The sequence below is a fragment of the Emys orbicularis genome, chromosome 2 (genome assembly GCF_028017835.1).
Source record: "Emys orbicularis isolate rEmyOrb1 chromosome 2, rEmyOrb1.hap1, whole genome shotgun sequence".
Classification (NCBI taxonomy): domain Eukaryota; kingdom Metazoa; phylum Chordata; order Testudines; family Emydidae; genus Emys; species Emys orbicularis.
The window spans coordinates 77,099,124-77,120,625 of record NC_088684.1 but is presented as its reverse complement, the minus strand read 5'-3'; the positions used below and the strand labels follow the sequence as shown (position 1 = coordinate 77,120,625).

General features: G+C 42.4%; 1 protein-coding gene across 1 annotated transcript; it reads left to right on the top strand.

Annotated features, from left to right (window-relative positions):
- The first annotated feature begins 1,991 nt into the window (after positions 1-1,991).
- On the top strand, positions 1,992-19,605 carry RNF125 (ring finger protein 125). The gene is made up of 6 exons (XM_065398311.1): positions 1,992-2,137; positions 7,862-8,015; positions 14,834-14,928; positions 15,463-15,553; positions 18,362-18,469; positions 19,513-19,605. The coding sequence occupies exons 1-6, from the start codon at positions 1,992-1,994 to the stop codon at positions 19,603-19,605; spliced, it is 687 nt and encodes a 228-aa protein (XP_065254383.1).
- The last annotated feature ends 1,897 nt before the right edge of the window (positions 19,606-21,502 follow it).

Genomic DNA, 21,502 nt, shown 5'->3' with positions numbered 1-21,502 from the left:
AGCTGGGAGAGGGAAGTGGGGTGTGAATGAAGAGGAGCACGGCCAGAGCATTCCAGGCTCCATCCCCTTCCAGCCAGCATAAATACCTTTGGGGGGCCATTACCACTAGTAATGGAGCAGTCCAAATAATTCTGTCTTGTGCTAGAGGATCAAACCAAGCTCTGGAAGTCCTGGTTCCCAGATCAAAGAAGCAAAAATATGGCATATAAGCACTTCTTCCCCCAATCCTTGTATCATGTGCCAGCTGCAGCGCAGCCAAACCTATCAGGGCCAAGTATTTCTCTAATTTTTTTTTTAAAGCTTTAAAGTATGCCCCTACCTAGATCAGGTCAGAAATTTTCTAACAGAACATTTTTCTTTCGGAAAATGATTTGTCAAAAATCAAAATATTCCCCAGGAATACGCCAATTTTGATCAAATTTAGTTTTAAAAAAATTGAAACAAACCTTTTTGGAAGGGAACATTTTGATTTTATGTTTTGAAATGACCTTTTGTTTAGAAATTTATTTTATAATACATTGTAAATTGTAATATGAAATACAAAACATACAACAAATAAAATTACAAAAATTAAAAATAAGTCCACACTGAAACAAAACACTTTTATCAAAAAAGGTTTTTTGAACATTTTGTTTTGTGGGAAGTTGAGAAATTTCTGCTTTTCGTTCCATTTCACAACAAACGTTGTTGTTTTTCAAAGTGTTGGACTCTCCTACAGAATGGAAATTCCAGTTGCCAACCAGCTCTATACCTACCATTTCACTCAAGTCCCCACACTCTCTTGAGCCAGGATTGTCTCTCCCTTTTGAAATGGAGCACGCTCTGGGAAAGGAAAACCTAGAATTATTCAACTGAAGGTAGAGTTGTCACATTCTTTGAATGAGCAATGATTCTGTCCCCAAAACTCCCAGATGCCTTGACACACATGCAGATTCCGGCGGGTCCAGAGAAGACCAGTAACACAAGAGAGGAAGGGCTGAAGGGTAAGACTCAAAATTTTTTGACTAACAATATAATATTTGGCCATGGGTGAGTTTTTAAAGCAGAGCAAGAAATACAAACCCAGAAAAAGCTCTATGAATGAGCTCAGAAACAAACAATATGAATGAAGTAGTCAAGTAATAAAAACCTAACATAACCTATGGCCAAACATTTCCTCTTTAAAGGAAAACACTAGTAAAAATTACAGATAAGACATATATGGCATTTACAAGACTCCATTCTCTGTATAATTCAAAGTAAGATATCAAGGGCTGCCTGATCCTGCAAATGCTTATGCAGTGGAGTAGTCCTTTTGAAGTAAATGGGCTGTTCAAGAAGGCAGCATACTTCTTTTAGATGGGTCTGGAGATAATTGGAAGAGGGTGGGGATTGGTCTGATTTTTATGGCCCTAGTGATTGGCCACTTGTAACATTTAATTTGGTTTTGTGTAACTGCTCCTCATTGTTTTATGTTGAGTGCATTGTTTGTGTATATATAAATAACTACTTACTATATGTTTGCTATAATATTTGTAGTTGTCACTTTTAAATTACATTTGCAGTTATTCATTATTATTAATCAAGTTTTTTATAGTAACGCTTAGGGTAGTGTTGCCAGCAGGGCCGGCTCCAGGGTATTGGCCTCCCCAAGCAGCCAAAAAAAAAAAAAAAAAAAAAGCCGCGATCGTGATCTGCGGCGACAATTCGGTGGGAGGTCCTTCGCTCCGAGCGGGAGTGAGGGACCGTCCGCCGAATTGCCGCCGAATAGCTGGACGTGCCGCCCCTCTCCGGAGCGGCCGCCCCAAGCACCTGCTTGCCAGGCTGGTGCCTGGAGCCGGCCCTGGTTGCGAGGTGTCCAGTTTTGGAGCAGAACGCCCAGTCGAAAAGGAACCCTGGAGGCTCCAGTCAGCACTGCTGACTGGGCCATTAAAAGTCCAGTCGGCGGCACAGCAGGGCTAAGGCAGGCTCCCTGCCTGCCCTGGTTCTGTGTGGCTCCCAGAAGCGGTAGCATGTCCCTGCAGGCTCTAGACCGGGAACTGCAGCCAATGGGAGCTGCGGGGACGGTGCCTGTGGGTCCTCCACCTAGGAGCCACTGGGACATGCCACCGCTTCAGGGAGCCGCGCAGAGCCTGGGCAGGCAGGGAGCCTTCCTAAGGTAAGCGCCACCTGGCCAGAGCCTGCACTGCCTCCCACACCCCAACCCCCTGCCCACCCCGAGACCTCTCCTGCACCCAAACTCCCTCCCAGAGCCTGCACCCCAACTCCCTGCCCCAGCGCTGAGCCCCCTCCTGCACCCTAAACCTCTCATCCCTGGCCCCATCCCAGAGCCTGCACCCCCCAGCTGGAGCCCATGCCCCCTCCCACACCCCAGCCCTGAGCCCCCTCCCGCACGCCGAACCCTTCAGCCCCAGCCCGGAGTCCCCTCCTGCCCCCCAAGCTCCTCATCCCCAGCCTCACCCCAGAGCCCTCACCCCTTCCTGGAGCTCTCACCCCCTCATTTCTGGCCTCACCCCAGAGCCTGCACCCCCCAGCCAAAGCCCTCACCCCCTCCCGCACCCCAATCCCCTGCCCCAACCCGAAGAAAGTGAGTGAGGGAGAGCGAACGACGGAGGGAGGGGGGCTGGAGTGAGCGGGAGCAGTGCTCAGGGAAGGGTAGGGTAAGGGTGTTTGGTTTTATGAGATTAGAAAGTTGGCAACCCCAGTTTAGGGGCCAGCCTGCTAAATAAAAATATAACTGGGTGAAGTAGTTTAAAAAAATAACACTTCAGTCCATTTATCCCCCAGCTTTCTCCCCTTCAAAAAAAAAACCCTAAACTAAACAGAACCACTATTAAAAAAAACAAAAAAACAAGGGCTGTCAAGCCGTTAATCGTGCTGTTAAACAATGGAATATCATTTATTTAAATATTTTTGGATGTTTTCTACATTTTCAAATATTGATTTCAGGTACAACACAGAATACAAAGTGTACAGTGCTCACTTTATATTATTTTTATTACAAAACTTTAGCGTCTACAAGTCCACTCAGTCCTACTTCAGCCAATAGCTCAGACAAAACAAGTTTGGTTACAATTTGCAGCGGATAATGCTGCCCACTTGTTTACAATGTCACCTGAAAGTGAGAATAGGCATTTGCGTGGCACTGTTGTAGCCCGTGTCGCAAGATATTTACGTGCCAGATGTGCCAATATGTCCCTTCATGCTTCAATCACCATTCCAGAGGACATGCGTCCATGCTGATGATGGGTTCTGCTCGATAATTATTTAAAGCAGAGCGGACTGACGCATGTTCATTTTCATCATCTGAGTCAGATGCCACCAGCAGAAGGTTGATTTTTTTTGTGTGTGTGGTGGTTCAGGTTCTGTAGTTTCCACGTCGGAGTGTTGCTCTTTTAAGACTTCTGAAAGCATTCTTCACACCTCGTCCATCTCAGATTTTGGAGAGCACGTCAGATTCTTAAACCTTGGGTTGAGTGCTGTAGCTGTTTTTAGAAATCTCACATTGGTACCTTCTTTGCGTTTTGTCAAATCTGCTGTGAAGTGTTCTTAAAACGAACATGTGCTGGTTCATCATCCCAGTCTGTTATAACATAAAATATATGGCAGAGTGCGGGTAAAACAGAGCAGGGGACATACAATTCTCCCCCAAGGAGCTCAGTCACAAATTTATTTAATTATTTTTTAAATGAGCATCATCTGCATGGAAGCATGTCCTCTGGAATGGTGGCCGAAGCATGAAGGGGCATACGACTGTTTAGCATATCTGGCACGTAAATACCTTGCAATGCCGGCTACAAAAGTGCCATGCAAACGCCTGTTCTCACTTTCTGGTGACATTATAAATAAGAAGCAGGCAGCAGTATCTCCCATAAATGTAAACAAACTTGTTTATCGTAGCGATTGGCTGGACAAGAACTAGGACCGAGTGGACTTGTAGTCTCAAATTTTACATTTTGTTTTTGAATGCAGTTACGTAACAAACAAAAAAATCAACATTTGTAAGTTACACTTTCACAATAAAGAGATTGTACTACAGTACTTGTATGAGGTGAATTGAAAAATACTATTTCTTGTTTATCATTTTTTTACAGTGCAAATATTTGTAATAAAAATAATATAAAGTGAGCACTGTACACTTTGTGTTCTGTGTTGTAACAGAAATCAATGTATTTGAAAATGTAGAAAACATCCAAAAATATTTAATAAATTTCAATTGGTATTCTATTGTTTAACAGTGCGATTAATCACAATAAATTTTTTTAATTGCGATTAATTTTTTTTTGAGTTAATCGCGTGAGTTAACTGCGATTAATCGACAACCCTAAAAAAACCAAAACCTCATCAGTCCTTGGGGGGGAAAAAGGTGGAGAGAGAGCGTAAGTAACCATGGGTAACTCTATTAACTTCAGTAGAGTTACATCACAGATCTGTTTGGCCCAATCTCTTTAGACTTCAGATGAGTATTTTTAGGTCTTGTCTTCATTGCAAAGATAACTCAAGTTAGGACTCAAGTCCTGCCCCTAAATCAAGTCCCGACCAAAAAGAAAACCCCTTAATTTCAACCTGGTGCTGCTTTTAACTCAAGTTGGCTGGCCTAGTAGAAGGTACAGGCTAAAGCTCAAGTTAGCACAACTCATCACACTACGCAGGCTAAGTCTACTCATTTTATGCCACTGTCCTCCCAATACCTTCCTACAATTCCTCCCCATGTGCCCCTGAGAGACAAGTTCTTGCACAAGATTTCAATCAGTCAATCATCCAGAAGCTGTATTTGGAGAGCAGAGGAATAGGGCCCTCAACAAGATTCAAGGACAACATCCTGAGAAGCTCAGAGCTTATTTCTTCTACCCCCATCCTGGCTGTTTTGTGGTACACCTCTACCTCGATATAACGCGACCCGATATAGCACAAATTCGGATATAACGCGGTAAAGCAGTGCTCCGGGGGGGTGGGGCTGCGCACTCCGGCGAATCAAAGCAAGTTCGATATAATGCGGTTTCACCTATAATGCGGTAAGATTTTTTGGCTCCCGAGGACAGCGTTATATAGGGGTAGAGGTGTGTTTATGTATTTACATTTGTATTGAGCAAATAAAACTCACCAACTGTTTTAATGGTAGGACTTCAGCTATAGAGTAGTTTGTTATAGCCTGAAATGTATCCAAATTGTTTCCTGGTTAGTCAGTAGAGGGAAGAAGTCTGCCCAGTAACAGAATATTATCTGTATACAATAAATTCTTGTGTTTCTATCTGTCCTGATATGCTATATCACCCTTCCCCAATGGCGATTTGATAGGTAGGGTGGACAAAGAGCAATCCGGTTTTATGCCATGTGACGTTAATAGGGGAGGGGCCCTGACAACTCACCTGAACCATGATCATGGATGTTTATAGAAGACTATTCCGTTTGTTAGAGAAACAGAAACACCTTTTAAACCCTGTCTAACATACAAAAATAATCCAGATTAAAACCTGGCTGTGAAACATGGCTGAGGTCAAATCATGTTAGAACATGGTTTATTCTTGGATAGAAAACATGTTAGGCCTGATGTACCACTCCCTTGTGCTTTGTGTAGTTGTTGGCATTTTGCACCTACTCTGCAAAGTGCAACCATCAGTCTGAGAAGTCTGATTTGGTAGTATTACTTTGCACAGGTGTAAATTACTATACAAGGGGCAAGGGAGTGAAGATTCAGAACCACTATAACTGTGTTACAGAATTGTTTTAGCCTAGGTGGGGATGTCTACATTTTGGACATTTTCCAAAGATTTCCCAGTGTTGCTAACACCAGCTGAGCTCCAGCACTGTTAGCAACATTTGGAGCTCTAGGTCCAAATCCTCAGGATCAGTGCTACTGCACCTGGCAAGAAAGAAAAAAATATAATACAATTTTCCTGCATTCTTAGTCAAATGTGGTGAGGGGGGTTTAGTGCAGCTAGGTCCTTAGACCTTTTTAAATGTATGGTTTGAGTAAAGGACAATTATGAAAAACTCATTATTCTCAGCCAGTTTTCACATGGTTAATTTACATACTGCAGACCCATTGATTAGATTGCTAATTAGATTGATTAGAGGACACGTCAATCTCTCTGTACATTCAATAACAGATTTGCAAATGAATTGAAGCTCTGCAGTTTCTCTTTGAAGTCTTTTTTTGTTGAAGGACGGCTGCTGGACCATATCCAGCTGCTCTGCCTGCAAAACTAGCCAGAGATCATAACTACATACTCCTGCTCCAAACAGGGCATATCCGTAGCCTTATGTTCTACAGTGATGTGTGTTCTATCACCTTGCAAGGATGAGGAACCCAGTGAGCCAAACTTTACTCCACCTAGGTCCGCCAGGGATAATGGTAACTAATGCCCCTGACGCCTGTCCCGTCTGTGATGAGATGAAATCGTTGCTGCATGTCCACCTTCAATGTGCGAGATTGCAGCCCCTCTTTTGGCTCCTTCAGAACCTCCTGCTGAGTTTCTGTTTGCACTTTACTCCACATCTATTCTGCTATGCACTCCCTATCTGTGACCCCAAGAAGTCATATGACTTCCTAGTCAACCTCCTCCTAGCACTGACCATGATGGCCATACCTGTCAAGGAGGAGGACACTCAACCGAGAGGTTCTTTGCAACTGTAGGGCCTACTTCCATTCCCTTGTCATTTCACTGCTCTCAGCAGAGTGTCTCTGGGCAGCATCCACTGACTCCTTGGACTCCTTTATGAAGCAGTGGATGCTGTCTAGGGTTCTCTGCTTATTGTCCCCATCTGGTACCCTTGTTTTGAACTTTTGACCCCCACTCCTATTTGTGTTTTATCATTTGTTGTCTCGTGGAATCTTGTTTTCTGGGCTCTGTGGCCCCTCCCACAATTTAGGAGGTGGGCCTCTTGTCTAGGTGGACTTAGGCCCATCCTCCCAAAATTCACATTAGCCCTCAAACCTTCCTCACACCCCAATCCACCCCATATCCCTCTTGCATTTGTTCTCTTTCTACTGAATACCATACTCTTAGATGTACTATGATTTATCACATTGAAATTCAAAAGCATCTAATTGCCTCCATAGTTCATTGTGCATTTGTGACCTTATAGCCACTTCATTTACATAAAGTAACCTAAGCATTATCTTCCTGTCCAGGTTTTTAAGTAATTTACATAGATGTTAAAAAGGGTTGCAGACAAGTTAACCCCTTGTTATCCTGAACCCTTAACTATTCTTATTTTAGCCTAGATTCTGCTGTCTGAATAAACCTCCCCTACTCTCATTGCTTCAAAGGTATTACAGCTTCTGCCATAATTTACTTCTATTCACAATATCAAGTGCAGGAGAAATCTGCCAAACAAACCTACAGCTTATTGTTCTGAAGCCAATATACAGCTCTTAAATACTCTTAGTGAACACACAAGTGCACAGTGATGCTGCAAAAGCAGGGTTATTGTGGGTTTATAGTCAGACCAGGGCCCTGACATTCTACCAACCCCCAGGCAATTATTCCTGCCAGGGGCAGCATTAATATGTGGGACATGGGCTGATCAGGTCAAGGGGCAACATGCTAAAATGTGGCATTTTTACTGCCTGCACTTACAGGAGTCACCCTTGCTACCATCAGTGTTGCTGTACTAATGGAACATTATGGATAAAAATTTTCCTATTGTAGAAACTCCAATGACCTGTACATTACTTTATCAACAAAGCTGTAGAGTAGGATGCTGCGAGCAAACACACCTATTAACTGACTAGAACTGCAATAGAAACTGATCATCATGCCATATTATATTAGTGATGACATATATACACATACCCAACTGGAATGTTACCATAATTATGATTTATTTGCACTACTTTAATGGAAAGTGTTCTATTTGTTTTAATTTCTTTATGCAGATTCTGTCACTCCTGTATTGTTACAAGTTTAAGGAATAATACATGGACATCTCCTTATTGCTGGGCTTATCTTCCTTCGGAAGGAATTCCAGCTACTGATATTGCCAAGAAGATGAAAAGTGTATACCAAAACTGCACAGAGTGTGACACACAGGTTTGCAAGCCTAACATTCATTACTGATTAACTCTAAAGATATTCTGTGCACAAGAAGTGATAAGATTAAGGCCTCTTTTCTAGGCTGTGTCTACAGTTAAACTGCTACAGTAGCACACTGCAATTGGTGCTTCAGAGTAGCCATACACTGCAGCAATGAGAGGGGTTCTCCCAGCGCAGTCGTTGAGACGGTAGCTACGTCAATGGAAATGTTTTGCCATTGACCTAGTGCTGTGAACACTGGGGCTCAGGTCCCTTGAACTACGTCACTCTGGGGTGTGGATTTTCACACCCCTGAACGATGTAGCTGGGTTGACCTAATTTTTTAGCATAGACCTGGCCTCAGGGCAAGCAGAATATTTTGCTGTAGCGATGCCAGTCAATTTCCTCATATAAACAAACTCTAAAATAAACTCAGTCAGACCAATTGGACCTACTTATCCCAGGTCCAGATTTGCCAGGGTTTACCTTAGACTGTGGCCTTGTTTAGACTAGAGAAAAAGTGCTTTTTTAAATTGAGTTAGCTCAGCTGCAAGACCTTACGCTATAACAGGGGTCTTGTGGAAGCAGAAAAAGAACTGACAGAAAGGAACTGCAATGCATGACAGTTCGTTAGCAGTCTGCCGGGGCAGTGGAACGCCAGAATGGAATTCTGAAAAATAAACTGGCCAAGATTTGTGCTGAAACAAACTTAAAGTGGCCAGATGCCCTTCCTCTGGCACTAATGAGTATGAGAGCCACTCCCAATCGAAAGACTGGACTCAGCCCTCATGAGATTTTGACAGGGCGCCCGATGCGACTACTAACTGCGCCCCCACTGACCCTAGCTCAGATGGACATTCATTTAATGGATGACACAATGCTTAAGTATTGTCAGGCACTAATGAAATGTGTTAAGTCTTTTTATACACAGGTGAAAGAAGCACTACCCAAGGATCCTGTGCAACCATGCCACTCACTGGAACCAGGAGACTGGGTCTACATAAAGGTCCATCAGCGAAAGACTGCCCTGGCTCCACGCTGGAAAGGCCCTTTCCAAGTCCTGTTAACCACCAACACCGCTGTGAAGTGCCAAGGACTGCCTATCTGGACCCATGCTTCTCACTGCAAAAAGACCCCTCCACCTGGAGAGGATTCTCCAGCTGCTGATCAGCCTATTTCTCCTGCTAGCTCTGCTGTGCCTTCTGGACAGCAGGGAAGGAGGACAAGGTGAAGTGCTAGTAACCTCTCCCTTGTCCACAGACAGATCTACAATGCCTTTGAATTTTTTTAAAGGAATCACACCAGTACAGGGTGAAGTGCTAGTAACCTCTCCCCTGTACTATGTTGAATCACAACTGCTTTTGAAGAAGAAAAGAAGAAACACTCGCTCTGCTGAAACCACCAAAGTCCAGGGATTCCTGACTACAAGAGACATTAAGAACTGGCCCTGGTGGAAGAGACGGAGCATTGTTTATTGGCAAGGAGGGAATTGTGGGGATCGTTCTTGGGAATGCGGGGTCCAGTGGTGGGGTGGATTTTTTCCAGGGGCAGGACTTTGTGCTTATGGACAGGTACCTTCAGGATGCACTGCCTTTCCTAATTGGCTTTCAGAAGATGAATATCAAAAACGCCTTGCCACCACTAAGACTACACCCACTAGTCCCTTGACCCCTGCCACCACCACTGTGACTTATCCAGATACAAACAGTACTGTATATTCCAATGAAACCCATTGGCCAAGGCTTTCACATCTTAGTGATTTACTGAAATTTTGTTCAGAGAAATTATTCTTTAAAGTTTAGGATAATGTATATGAGCAAACAATTGAATGGAAAACAAATGGATCAGTAGAGATAGAAATACATGATATCACTACCAGCGAACCCCAAGAATTAATAATTGCAATTGATGGGTTCTATAGTGAAGTAGATATGATGGTTGTTCCTGGAACTTGTACTGTGTTAAATGAGAGAGGCCCTTATTGTTATTTGGTCACCCAATTAGTGAATAATCAGACAAATACCCAGAGTTTGTTCTGCCACTGGAAATTTTACCTGCATAGAAATTATTCCAGTGACTAATAATGTGACTTGTACCTTATTGCAATACACCCCCTCTTATGCCATTAATATTAATGCCTCCTGGAAGTACATAAAGGTGTTCAACCAACAGATGTGGTATAGTACTACACCAAAGAGAGATGTAGTAGGATATCGGTGGACTGTGATTAACACTACATTAGGGACTGTTAAATTTTCATTGCCCTTATCCAGTTTCCAGATTACCTCTACATACCCAAATTGTTCACAGGGGGCTGCCATTAGATTAGCACAACAGAGGGCTTGGGTTATTTCTTCTAGAAAGAAGAGAGACTTGACCGGATCCCTGTGGGATGGGGCCAATAGTGCAGCTGCAGTTTGGAATATTTTTAAGAACCAAGAACATGATGAGAAATTGGGCCAACTAGAGAAGGCCATTGGCCTTGTTTCTGGAGCACAACTAACCCAGGTACAGGCTGGAGTTGGTGAGTTACATGTTATCTCCGCCCTTAGTTCTATGACCCAGAAGTTGCTGACAGAGATGGTATTGAATATCACTGAGGCTGGGAAGGCATTGCAGTGGGATCTAGCATGTTCAGAGATTCAGGATTTCCTGAATGACCAGCTGATGGCCATTCGGAATGATCTAGAACATCAGGCTTGGCCCACTGCCCTTACAGACACATCAGGAGTACCATCTGATCTGTGGCCATGGAGACATACTTGGAAACTTTCTGGGTGGAAGTGCGGACGTTCTCAATGCTCCTTCCAAGCATATGGACCGGTTCAGGGGGTATGGGCTCCCATATACCATATCCTGCCAGGTCCATGGGGAGGATGCATGTGGGATTGGGTAATTCACCGAGACATCTGGGAAATTAGACCACCTGGTATGCCCAATCGATTTTTAGTCAGTGCTCCTAGGATTACACCAGACATTTGGATGGGGTTAGGAAGTCAATGGACATTTTGGCCATTAGAACCCCCACAGCTTCAGTGTATACGTAAACTGAAGCCAGGAGACGTTGTCACTGTTTATGACTACGTTTGCTGGGAGGGTAGGGGACAAGGAACTACCCTGACAGGACACTTACTTTTTCAAGCTAATGATAGCGGTGTGTATGTTAATGACACCACATTACAAGTCATGCATTTTAATCTCACTACCACTGCAGGCAATCATATTATTTACTGGCCTGCAGATAGAGTTTTCCAAGTAGCCCTTAGGTTCCAGATACCCTCTAATTGGACTAGTTTAGTACCTGATAGATTTCAGAATTTGTTTTCACTGTTACCAGAGATTCAGAAAATCTCTGAAGTACAAGGGCAAATTCACATGCTCCAAAATATATATCAAGTTGAAAAGTATGCCTTTCATACTGCTTATAGAGTATCCACTTTATGTACTAAGTATGATGTATTGTGTTTTATGACTAAGACTGTACAACAACCCCATCATATTATTGCTATGGGAATGTTATTGCTTGTGTTGCTATTAGTTAGTTTAGGATTATGTTATTGTTGTTGTAAAGGACGTAATAATAGTAATACCTTTCATGTTCATGCTAATCATGCATTGTCATTACATCCAATCAGAACCCCTAAGATTGAAGCATCTGATGTAGAATCTGAAGTCCAGGACTTGATGCAAATAGAGATTTAAGAATGTTTGTTGTACTAGAAGTACAAAAGGGGGGGTTGTGGAAGCAGAAAAAGAACTGACAGAAAGGAACTGCAATGCATGACAGTTCGTTAGCAAGAGTCAGGCTAACTGTAACCCTAATAACGCGAGATTTGTAGAAGCGAGGATTGTGTGAGGCGGGTGGGAAAGAACTGTGTGAGAAGTTGTTGCGACCTTGTGTAGATAAGGTATAGAAAATATTGTATGTAGGCTAGAGTCAAAACAAGTGAGAAAAATAAGATATCAAGATGGCCTATGTATAAACAAAATGCAGCTGTCCTCGTTATTATCTGTAATGAAAGGTATAAATGCTTGCTGTAATTGGTTACCTGAGAGAGAGACCTGCTTAGCTCTCTCCCTCTGCACAATTGTGAGAGTTAATAAAGCATCTGACTTGCTGTACCCAAACAAAAGAGTGAGAACTCTGTTTTTCTCCGACAGTCTCAAACACGCGGCCCGTGGGGTTCTTTCGTGTGGCCCGCCAAGCTCCCCGCGCTCCCCCCCCCGCCTACCCCGTGTTGCCGCAAGCCCCGCGCTGCTCCCTGAAGCAGCTGAACTACTGTATGTCCCTGCAGCCCTGAGCAGGGGGGTGGGAGGCAAGTAGAGGGCTCTGTGCTCTTGCAGCTCCCATTGGCCGGGAACTGGGAACTGCGGCCAATGGGAGCTTTGGGGGAGGTACCTGGAGGAGCAGCAAGAGCAGCACATGGAGCCATTTCTCCCCCCCAGGGACTCTGGCTGCTTCCTGGAGCGGAGCAGGGACAGGGCAGACAGGCAGGGAGCCTGCCCTGGCCGTGGGGCGCGGCGCTGCCACCACGCTCTAGGTAAGCGGCGCCGGGCTGGAGCCCGTACCCCGCACCCCTTCTGCACCCCAACCCCCTGCCCGGAGCCCCCTGCCACATCCCACACCCCTCTTGCACCCCAACTCCCTCCCCTGACCCCCCTGCCACACCCTGCACCCCTCACCCCTCCTGCACTCCAACCCCCTGCCACACCCTGCACACCTCTTGCACTCCCTGCCCTGAGCCCCCGTTGCACCCCTCACCCCTCCTGCACTCCCTGCCCTGAGCCCCCGCTGCACCCCTCACCCCTCCTGCACCCCACACCCCAATTCCCTGCCGTACCCTGCACACCTCCTGCACCTCAACTCCCTGCCCTGAGCCCCCTCCTACACCCCCTGGGGTGAGGACTTCGGGGAAGGGGTTGGAATGGGGGCAGGGAAGGGGCGAGAAGAGGTGAGGCGGGGCGGGGCGGGGCCTCATGGAAGAGGTGGAGTGGAGGCGGGGCCGGGGGCAACGAGGGGGGGTGTCAGTGATGCGGCCCTCGGGCCAATGCACTAGTCCTCATGCAGCCCTCGAGGTCATCTGAGTTTGAGACCCCTGCGCTATAACAACCTGCTAGAATCAAACTAAAGGTGGTTAAATTGCATCTTTAGTTATTAGAGTTACTGGTGTTTTCCCATCAAGTTAAACTACCTCAATTGAGCTAACAACTGAAAAAACAAAAACAAAAAACCCCACCTTTTTTTCTTAATTTAGGCAAGGCATTTGTGTTATCATTTACCCCTGTGCAAATTTGCTTGTAAAATGCTACCATTGTCCACATGTGTAAATCACTAAACAAATTGCAAAGCTGTAGAGAATTAGACCCATCATTTCTAACTTTGCAGGGCAGAGCAAGAGAGTGAATTAGCAGGTCTGGACAAGGAAGACAGTTGATTGGTACTTTACTCATATACATTAATTTGAAAGTTTATACAAAACCAAAACATTTTTTCACTTTGTTCACAACTTTTCACTGCTTACTTGTCCCCTTCTCATTCTGCATAATGAATACCCCACCCTGTTTTGATTTTAAGTATAGGCCAGAACAGCATCTCCTTCCTCGTTCTTCTTTCTCAGTGTCTTACTTCCTTTTGTCTTGTCAGCTGCAAAATAAAACCTAATTCTTCTATATCAGCTGTAAGCTGAACATATTGCAGCGGAATGCCAAAATGAAGGGATGAATTTAGGAAGGGCTGTTGTTATCTGATTAGTTAGACAGATTACAAACAGCATGAGAAACATATCAGGAATGTTATATTATAATAGTGTGATTTTTAATTTTTATTTTTGCCTTGTGTTTTGTATTTCAGAAAACTATTTCACTGGTAATGGATAGTTTAAGACAGTGCCTTAATATTACTACATGTGCATTTTTGTATTTTTTTTTATTTGAGACATATTAGAGGCAACAAAAATATAATTGATATGTCAAGGAGTACAAGGCTCTTGTTGTTTTTCTTTGTAGAAAATACTTAAAGGGCCCGGTTCACAAGATTTACTGTAACACGGTCCTGAAGTAAAGTGAATGGGCCAGATCTCAGTTACATCAGTGTAAGACCCAAATCCCAGCCCCAATGAAGCCAATGAGAGTATTGCTACTGACTTCATCAGGACTAGGATTTGGTCCTCAGTCTAGTAAAAGTATAGTTGATTTTAGTGGAGTCAGTCAAGATTTGCACCAGTGTAACAGAGCAGAATGTGATCAAATAGGTCTTTTTACCTGCATAAGACCCGGTGGGTAGGGCCCACTATCTCCAACAGTTCATTTCACGATCTAAAGTGTTAGTCTGAAAACCAGGACAAAAGCCTCAAACTGCTAGATATCTAGTTCTAATTAATTTTACACTCAAAACGTGCACTTTTTGGTTAGGTAATGTATTAAAATAATGTGCTCAGTCAGTAAGATCTTGTAACTCCTGAGAAGTTGGGCTAATAATATAAATTATGATGTATCCTTAATTAAAGTTCTACCAGTCTAATGAAAATAGCTCTTAAGCAAACTGGCCTCTAAGTTTTCAGGCTTGGTTTACAATAGGTTGATACAGCTATGGTACTCAGTGGGGTGAAAAATCCAAGGGAAGAGAAAAAACCCTTCCATCGCTGTAGTCTGCATCTACACTACAGGGTTATAGCAGGATAGCTACAGCATCATAGCTATGCTGCTGTAGTGCAGATAATGTAAACCTGGCCTCAGAATGGCAAAGATAATAAGCTATGCCAAGTGAACAAGACCACCGGGTATATGACATGTCTGTTGGGCTAAAGAATAACAGGTTGCTTTTTAACATTGCCTAGGTATGTCTGAGTGAAATGAGAGTTCATTTAAGGACTTGTGAGCAATATGTAGAAAAATATGGACCTCTACAAGAGCTCGGAGACACAGTAACAAGGTACAGCCCTTTGATGATCATAATGTGACCACTGTGCTGTTGAGTTTACTATGTATTGGTGTTGGGATAAAATAGTACGAAGTACAGCTAGTCAATTAAAAAAAGAAAAAGGTCAAAATTTGGAAGTTGTTTCCATTTCACAGGGTTTGACATGTAGCCATTTTCAGTTTTTTCACAATTTGTCACTTTTTTATCAAAATGGTCATCAGTTTTTTTGTATATTGAAACCAGTAATGATTTTGAGAATGTTTTCAATAAAAAACAAATATGAAATGTGACACTTTGCAAAAATAAAAAAAATCAAGTCAACAGCTTTTTCGTTAACATTTTTATTTTTGAAAAAAGGCCTTTTTTTAAAATCACATTCTTTCTTTGAAAAATTTCAACCATCGTATAGCATAAAGCTAAGAATCAACATTTTTAAATATTTAGGGTAATTAAAATCCTCATTACTTTTTGGAAAACAAAATCTACCCGTGTTTTTTTATAAACAAAGAAAGTCATTCATAATCATACCATCTTTGTAATTCCCAGATATGCCTGTCCGTTTTGCCAGTGTGAGTTGCATGAAGATGATCTAATGGACCATTGTCTCACTTATCATAGAACAGAAAGGAGAGCAGTGGTAACTATCTTGCAGTCAGTTATATGTGCAAATGTGTACTTTATTGAACTTACATATTAAATTGATTGATTGATTCTGTTTGGCTGTAGATACTAGTAGACATGACAACAGGCAAAAAAAAGCGTTAATTACAAACTTGGCTTGGATGACACAGTAATTAAAAAAATAAGTTGCCTGCACCCAATCTGTACCAGTGATTCCACCCCAGCTAGCACGGGTGCTAGAAAATGGTATCAAAAGTTCTACGCTAGAAATACACCCAATATGTCATGATGGCTCCAAAGGATAGTTTATAGTTAGCCCTTTGGACTAATGGCATGCATTTTCAAAATGCCACGCCACCAACATTTTTACAAGATTCAGTGATTCTTCCACTTTTAAAATTCTGTATTCACCATTTCTCTCCATGGACCCAACAGCCGCGCCTAACATCCCAGACTTCACTTTCTGTGCAGTATTTTCTGTCTATCTTGATAGTCCTCTTGCCTAGCACAAAACGATCTATGGATCATTATTTGAGAACTACTCCAATGATTCATAAGAGCTACAAAGGACTCACAGGACAAGGACAAATTATTCCAGTTGTACAAACAAAAACACATAGCATGGCCCCAAGCCTAGGGCTCCATGAGGCATAAGGGTCTGACTGTGGGGATCAAATTACAGGATCAAGACCTCTATATAGGCCTGATCTTGACAAGTTCTGTGCACGACTCTCATTGACTTCACTGGGAGTTGAATTTGCTTAAGACCTGATCCTGAGGGATGCCAAGTCAAAAAGTTAACAAATTGAATTACTGATATATGACACAACCATCCCTCATCACTAACAAAACAAAGGACAACATTCTCTTCTCCCTTATGGTGCAGGTTAGTTCTCAATCTGCTTATCTACTATCATATTGATCTTAACATTTTAGTAGGTCTGTGTACATCGGGGTGGGCAAACTTTTTGGCCCGAGGGCCACATCTAGGTTTGAAAATTGTATGACCGGCCATGAATGCTCATGGTTCCCGGCCAATGGGAGCTGCAGGGGCAGTGCTTGGGGCAGGGGCAGCGTGCGGAGCCCTCAGGCTGCCCCTACGTGTAGAAGCCGGAGTGGGGACATGCCACTGCTTCCGGGAGCTGCGCGGAGCCCCGGCGCATGCGGAGCAGGGCAAGCCCCGGACCCCGCTCCCCGTTGGGAGCTCAAGGGCCAGATTAAAACGTCTAAAGGGCCGGATGCGGCCCCTGGGCCATAATTTACCCACCCCTGGTGTCTGTAGTACTGAGAGTACAAATTAAGGGAAGAATAATTAAGGTTACAGTTAAAGATTGGGTTCACCATTAAGAGTTACTACCCTAGCAGACCATATTTTGCCAAATTTTAGTTGTGTGGTTTTAAATTAGGTTCAGCATTTATTTGTTCAAGTCCACTGATTGTTCAGCACATATAGAAGCCAACCTGGTAATCGCCAAACAAAAATGTTATATTTTTTAGCATAAATATGTTTATTTATAGTACTTAGAGCAAATGCATAAACAGTAGCTGTGTGTAGTTATGGGGCAGAATAAGGCCCTTAAAACTTAGTTAACCCTCATGTGTTAAAAGATCTCACTCCACAATTAAACAAGTTTATCCCTTATAGACCAGTAAATAATATACATTACACAGCATTTCATTAAAATAGTCTAACATCTTCCTTGAAAACCTCACACAAATATACAAACTATAGTTTAATTTAAATAATGTTTAGATTATAGAACAAACCCCAAAAAGAGTCAAGAAATTTCTCTGTCACACTGATGTCATAGCAACATGATCTATAAATGTGACTATCTGGTACAGCAAGCGGATAGACACTGTTTACTGCATAATTTGCTACCAGAATCCTGCCACATAGCAAAGAGTTCTCCAGGGCAGGTTGGGGAAATACTCCATAGGGCAATGGTTGCAGCTAGAAGACTGGCCTCTCCCCTTAATCTTGAAACCCTAGAAGGATAGGACTGGAAGGGACCTCAGTATGTCATCTAGTCCAGTCCCCTGCACTCAAGGCAGGACTAAGTAATAACTAGACCATCCACCCTCCATGGGATGTATTGTGTGGGTTGGCACATTAGATATCTGTTTCTGAGCGTGCTCAGTTGAGGTTCATGGAGAGATTCTAGTCTGCTGTTTCTACCTCCTCTTTCATACCAGAAGAGCACAGAGCAGGATTTAGCTCTAAAAGTATTAATCAATAAGTTAGCCTTTTACACTTTGCTATAAGCATGTTATTCAAATGCTGTTTTAAGTGTGTACTAATATTTTTATGATATTATTTGAACTAAATGTTGTAACAATTACAATGGTTAGCTATATTGCAGAGGACCAAAAATTATGAAGGAACTAAAATCTCCTTCCAAAACAATGATGGCATTTTTGTTTTAAGTAGTACAGTAAACCACCACATATGTAAGTGGGAGCCCCATTATTTTCAGTGGAAGAGTAAATCATGTGGCACATAGGTTGGGAGCACAACAAATAACATTTCATTTAACAGTCTTGGGTTAGCCAGTACCAGGGAAGGAGTTAAGCATGAGATGAGGGCAGACAGACATCCCCATGGGTATCTACTGAACAGAAAACACGCAACTGGGATTAACCTAATTTTACTGCTGGACTGCGGGTGTATTGCGTCTGGCAGTAAATATATTTATGTCACTCAGAGAATGCCATTTAGCTATTACTGTTCCAGATATTTCACTCTCCCCTTAACACTGATATTTCCTTCTGCAATGTCTTTGTAATGAAAACTCAATAGTTATAGTTTTTCCCCTGCTTACAGTACTGTCTAATTTGTCGTTTAATACCTGGTGGAGATCCAAGCTATTTTAGCAGGAATTTTATACGGCATCTTCAACTCAGACACACATTCAACCATGAAGACTACATAGTGAGTAAATAATCATTTTTATAAGCTACTGTCCTGACTTCTTTACATATCTCCCTCCGTACCTCTGACAATCAATATGTCCTGTGAGGGTATGCATTAGATTGCCAGAATGTCATGCTTAGGGCATGTTGTGATGTTACGAAGATGTAACAGATATGAGTGGGGGCAACAGACTCTAATGGTAAGAACACAAGACAGAGTTGGGAGACATGGATTCTTTTCCCAGTTCTGCTACTAAGTCATGGTGTGACTTTTGGCAATACTTAGCCTCTCTCTGTTCCTCAACTTACCCCACTGGCTTCAATGGATTGAGCTATTAAACAACAGCTACTTACACTTTCCTAACTCAATAAAATTTAGACTATACATCACAAGAGTCAAAACACTATTAAAAATTCCAAAAACATTTTTCAGTGGTTTCCTTTATCGCCTTGACTGACGTCCATTCAGACACCATCCTGAAAAAAGAGATGAATCTAATACTTTCTAAAGTGAGGGCAGACCCCTGCCAGACTTGAGAGAACCACGTGCCATCAATAAAGTGTTAATCTATACTATGTGCATATAAGAGCAATACACCTGGGTTGGGTAATATTTTATTGATGGCTCATGTATTTTTTTATCTTGTTTGCAATAGAGTGCTGAGATATGCAACATTTTGTTATTTGTATATATAATTATATAATATGCATCTCTATGTCTGGGGCCTGTAATAAATAACATAGAAGTTACTGGTGTTTGCATATCATATTTTACTTGTCTGTCTCCTCTGGAATTCTTCCTTTTATAATTAAATTTGTTTCATAGTAAAGATTTCTCCCACTATAAACTGTCAGTGCTTAAAATTGAGTAGTATAAAATAAGTCCCCAATCCCGCAAACTACTTATGTATGTGCTTAACTTTAAGCATGCATATAGTTCCATTGAAATCAATGTTTAGTTGGGTCATGGTCTAAGCAAGCTCTCAAGAATAGAAGTAGCTTGTTAAAGCGGTATTTGTTTTTATCTGCATGCCTAAATATCTCTTTCTTTTCTTATTCCGGGATATAAACATAGTAGAAGAAGCCCTTATTGAAAACATTCTACACCAGTCATTTTTAGAATATATGCAAGTGAATCATCCAAACAGCACATAATTCTACTGAAAAGGGTGGGATAGATGTTCAACAGATTACATTGTTCATTCAAATTCAGTTTTTACAGTTACCGGGACATTGTCAGATTTTAGACCTAAACGGGTTGACTTAAAAAATAGTTTTGTTTTTAAATTAAATTCCAACTCCATCACAGAAAAATGTAAAAGATCACACTGCCATATTGCTGGGTTTTGAACACCTAAAATGCAATAGTCACTGTCTGCCTGTACTACCTTATTGCTCATTGACAAACACCTTTACCTTTATACAAAGGAAAGGCAATGACTGGAGCAGAGAGCAGCTTGTGATTGCACATTCCACGAGCAGGCCAGAGTCTCCATGATACTGCTGATGATGTTGCAATGCTTGGGACAGACAGCAAACAAGGCACAGCCTTTTTTGGATTCTGTAGCCTATCAGACTGGGGGGGCACTCAGCGCTTCTGGCCTGCACCAGGGTGGTGGGGCTAGGGTCTTCTCTGCCCAGCAGGGATGGGGTCCCAGGGCTTCAGCCCTGCAGGGCATGCCTGCCGGGGCTCAGGACATCAGCAGGTGCCTCCTGTGGGGCAGGAGCCCTGGCAATCGCATCCTGGCTCTCAAACTTCTGAAGTTTGTCGTATGCGGCTCCGAGGGTCAGTATGTTTGGCCACCCCTGTTCTAAAGTGACCAGAAGATAGGGCTATAGAATTGTTTCAAAATGTACCTCCAACAGAGAAGTAAGCACACAAACTTCTGTGTGTAATTCTACACATTTTCATTGTTGATTTAATTTCACAAATATGTTTTATCGTGAGGAATAAAAAGTTGGCAGGGCCATTGATTTCATCTTAAAAAAAATAGTCTGATTTAAAAGGCTTTCCTTCAAATAAATGTTCTTCATAAACCTCTGCTGTCTGATTTCTTTTTACATGTTGTCTATGACAGTGGCAAAAATGACATGAGATTTACAAGGTTGGTGCCACACTATATATTGCTCTATGGCATACTACCTGTCAACATCAAGGTCACAGCTTTATTAAAGGATTAAGATTTACAATAACATTAACAACATGAACACCTTCACATAAACCTCCCTGTAGTTTACTTCTTTGAGGTCAACAGCCCACTTTCTTCCCCTTCCAGAAGCTGCTAATCAATAATTACTGCAGTCCACTGAATAAAGTTCAAATGGACTAGCACTTTCTTTTTATCATATTTTGCTTTCTATAGTATCTAACCCTCTTTACCAACAGTAATTAATTTAGCTTCATAACATCCCTATGAAGTAAGTAAAAATTATTCCCTATTTACAGATGTGGAAACTGAAGCACAAGAGAAGTTAAGTGTCTTGCTTAAAGCAACACAAGAAAGCTGCAGCAGAGCCTGAAATACCACAGATCTCCCTGACTCCCAGTCACTTGCTTTAACCACAAGGCCATGATGACTTTCAACCTGTGCTGGATATGAACAGGATTTGTAAGATTCACCCCTTTTCCAATCCTCAAAACAAAGTGTGGAAAAACTGTCCTGTCTACACTGCAGCTGCTATCACTAGTAGCATCAGGGAAGCTGCATCAACGCAAAAATAAAAAAAAGGCTTCAAATTTTCCCAGTGTGCATGTACCCAAAAAGGTAGTAGCAGAGCTGGGAACAGAACTCAGGAGTCAAAGCATTGCCATGTAATCATCAGAAATAAAACACTAATCATTACAATCATTTTGTCTGAGGAAACATGCAGTACGTAATTATAATAATGAAATCTCTATTTAGCCGGTGTTAGCATATTACAGAGTCAGCCTCTTTACAACACCCAAGTCGTGTTTCTGGTGATTTTATTAAACTGAGTGAAAGTACTGACTGCTCATATTTATCAAACCAGGTGTGTACATCAAACCTTAATATTCAAAACCATTGGATAG

Excerpts from the sequence above, each read along its gene's own strand:
- RNF125 (XM_065398311.1), top strand. The coding sequence starts at position 1,992 with ATGTCCCTGCAGGCTCTAGACCGGGAACTGCAGCCAATGGGAGCTGCG. Across the intron at positions 2,138-7,861 it reads AGGCAGGGAGCCTTCCTAAG|ATTCTGTCACTCCTGTATTG; the intron begins GTAAGCGCCACC and ends TTCTTTATGCAG. Across the intron at positions 8,016-14,833 it reads GCACAGAGTGTGACACACAG|GTATGTCTGAGTGAAATGAG; the intron begins GTTTGCAAGCCT and ends AACATTGCCTAG.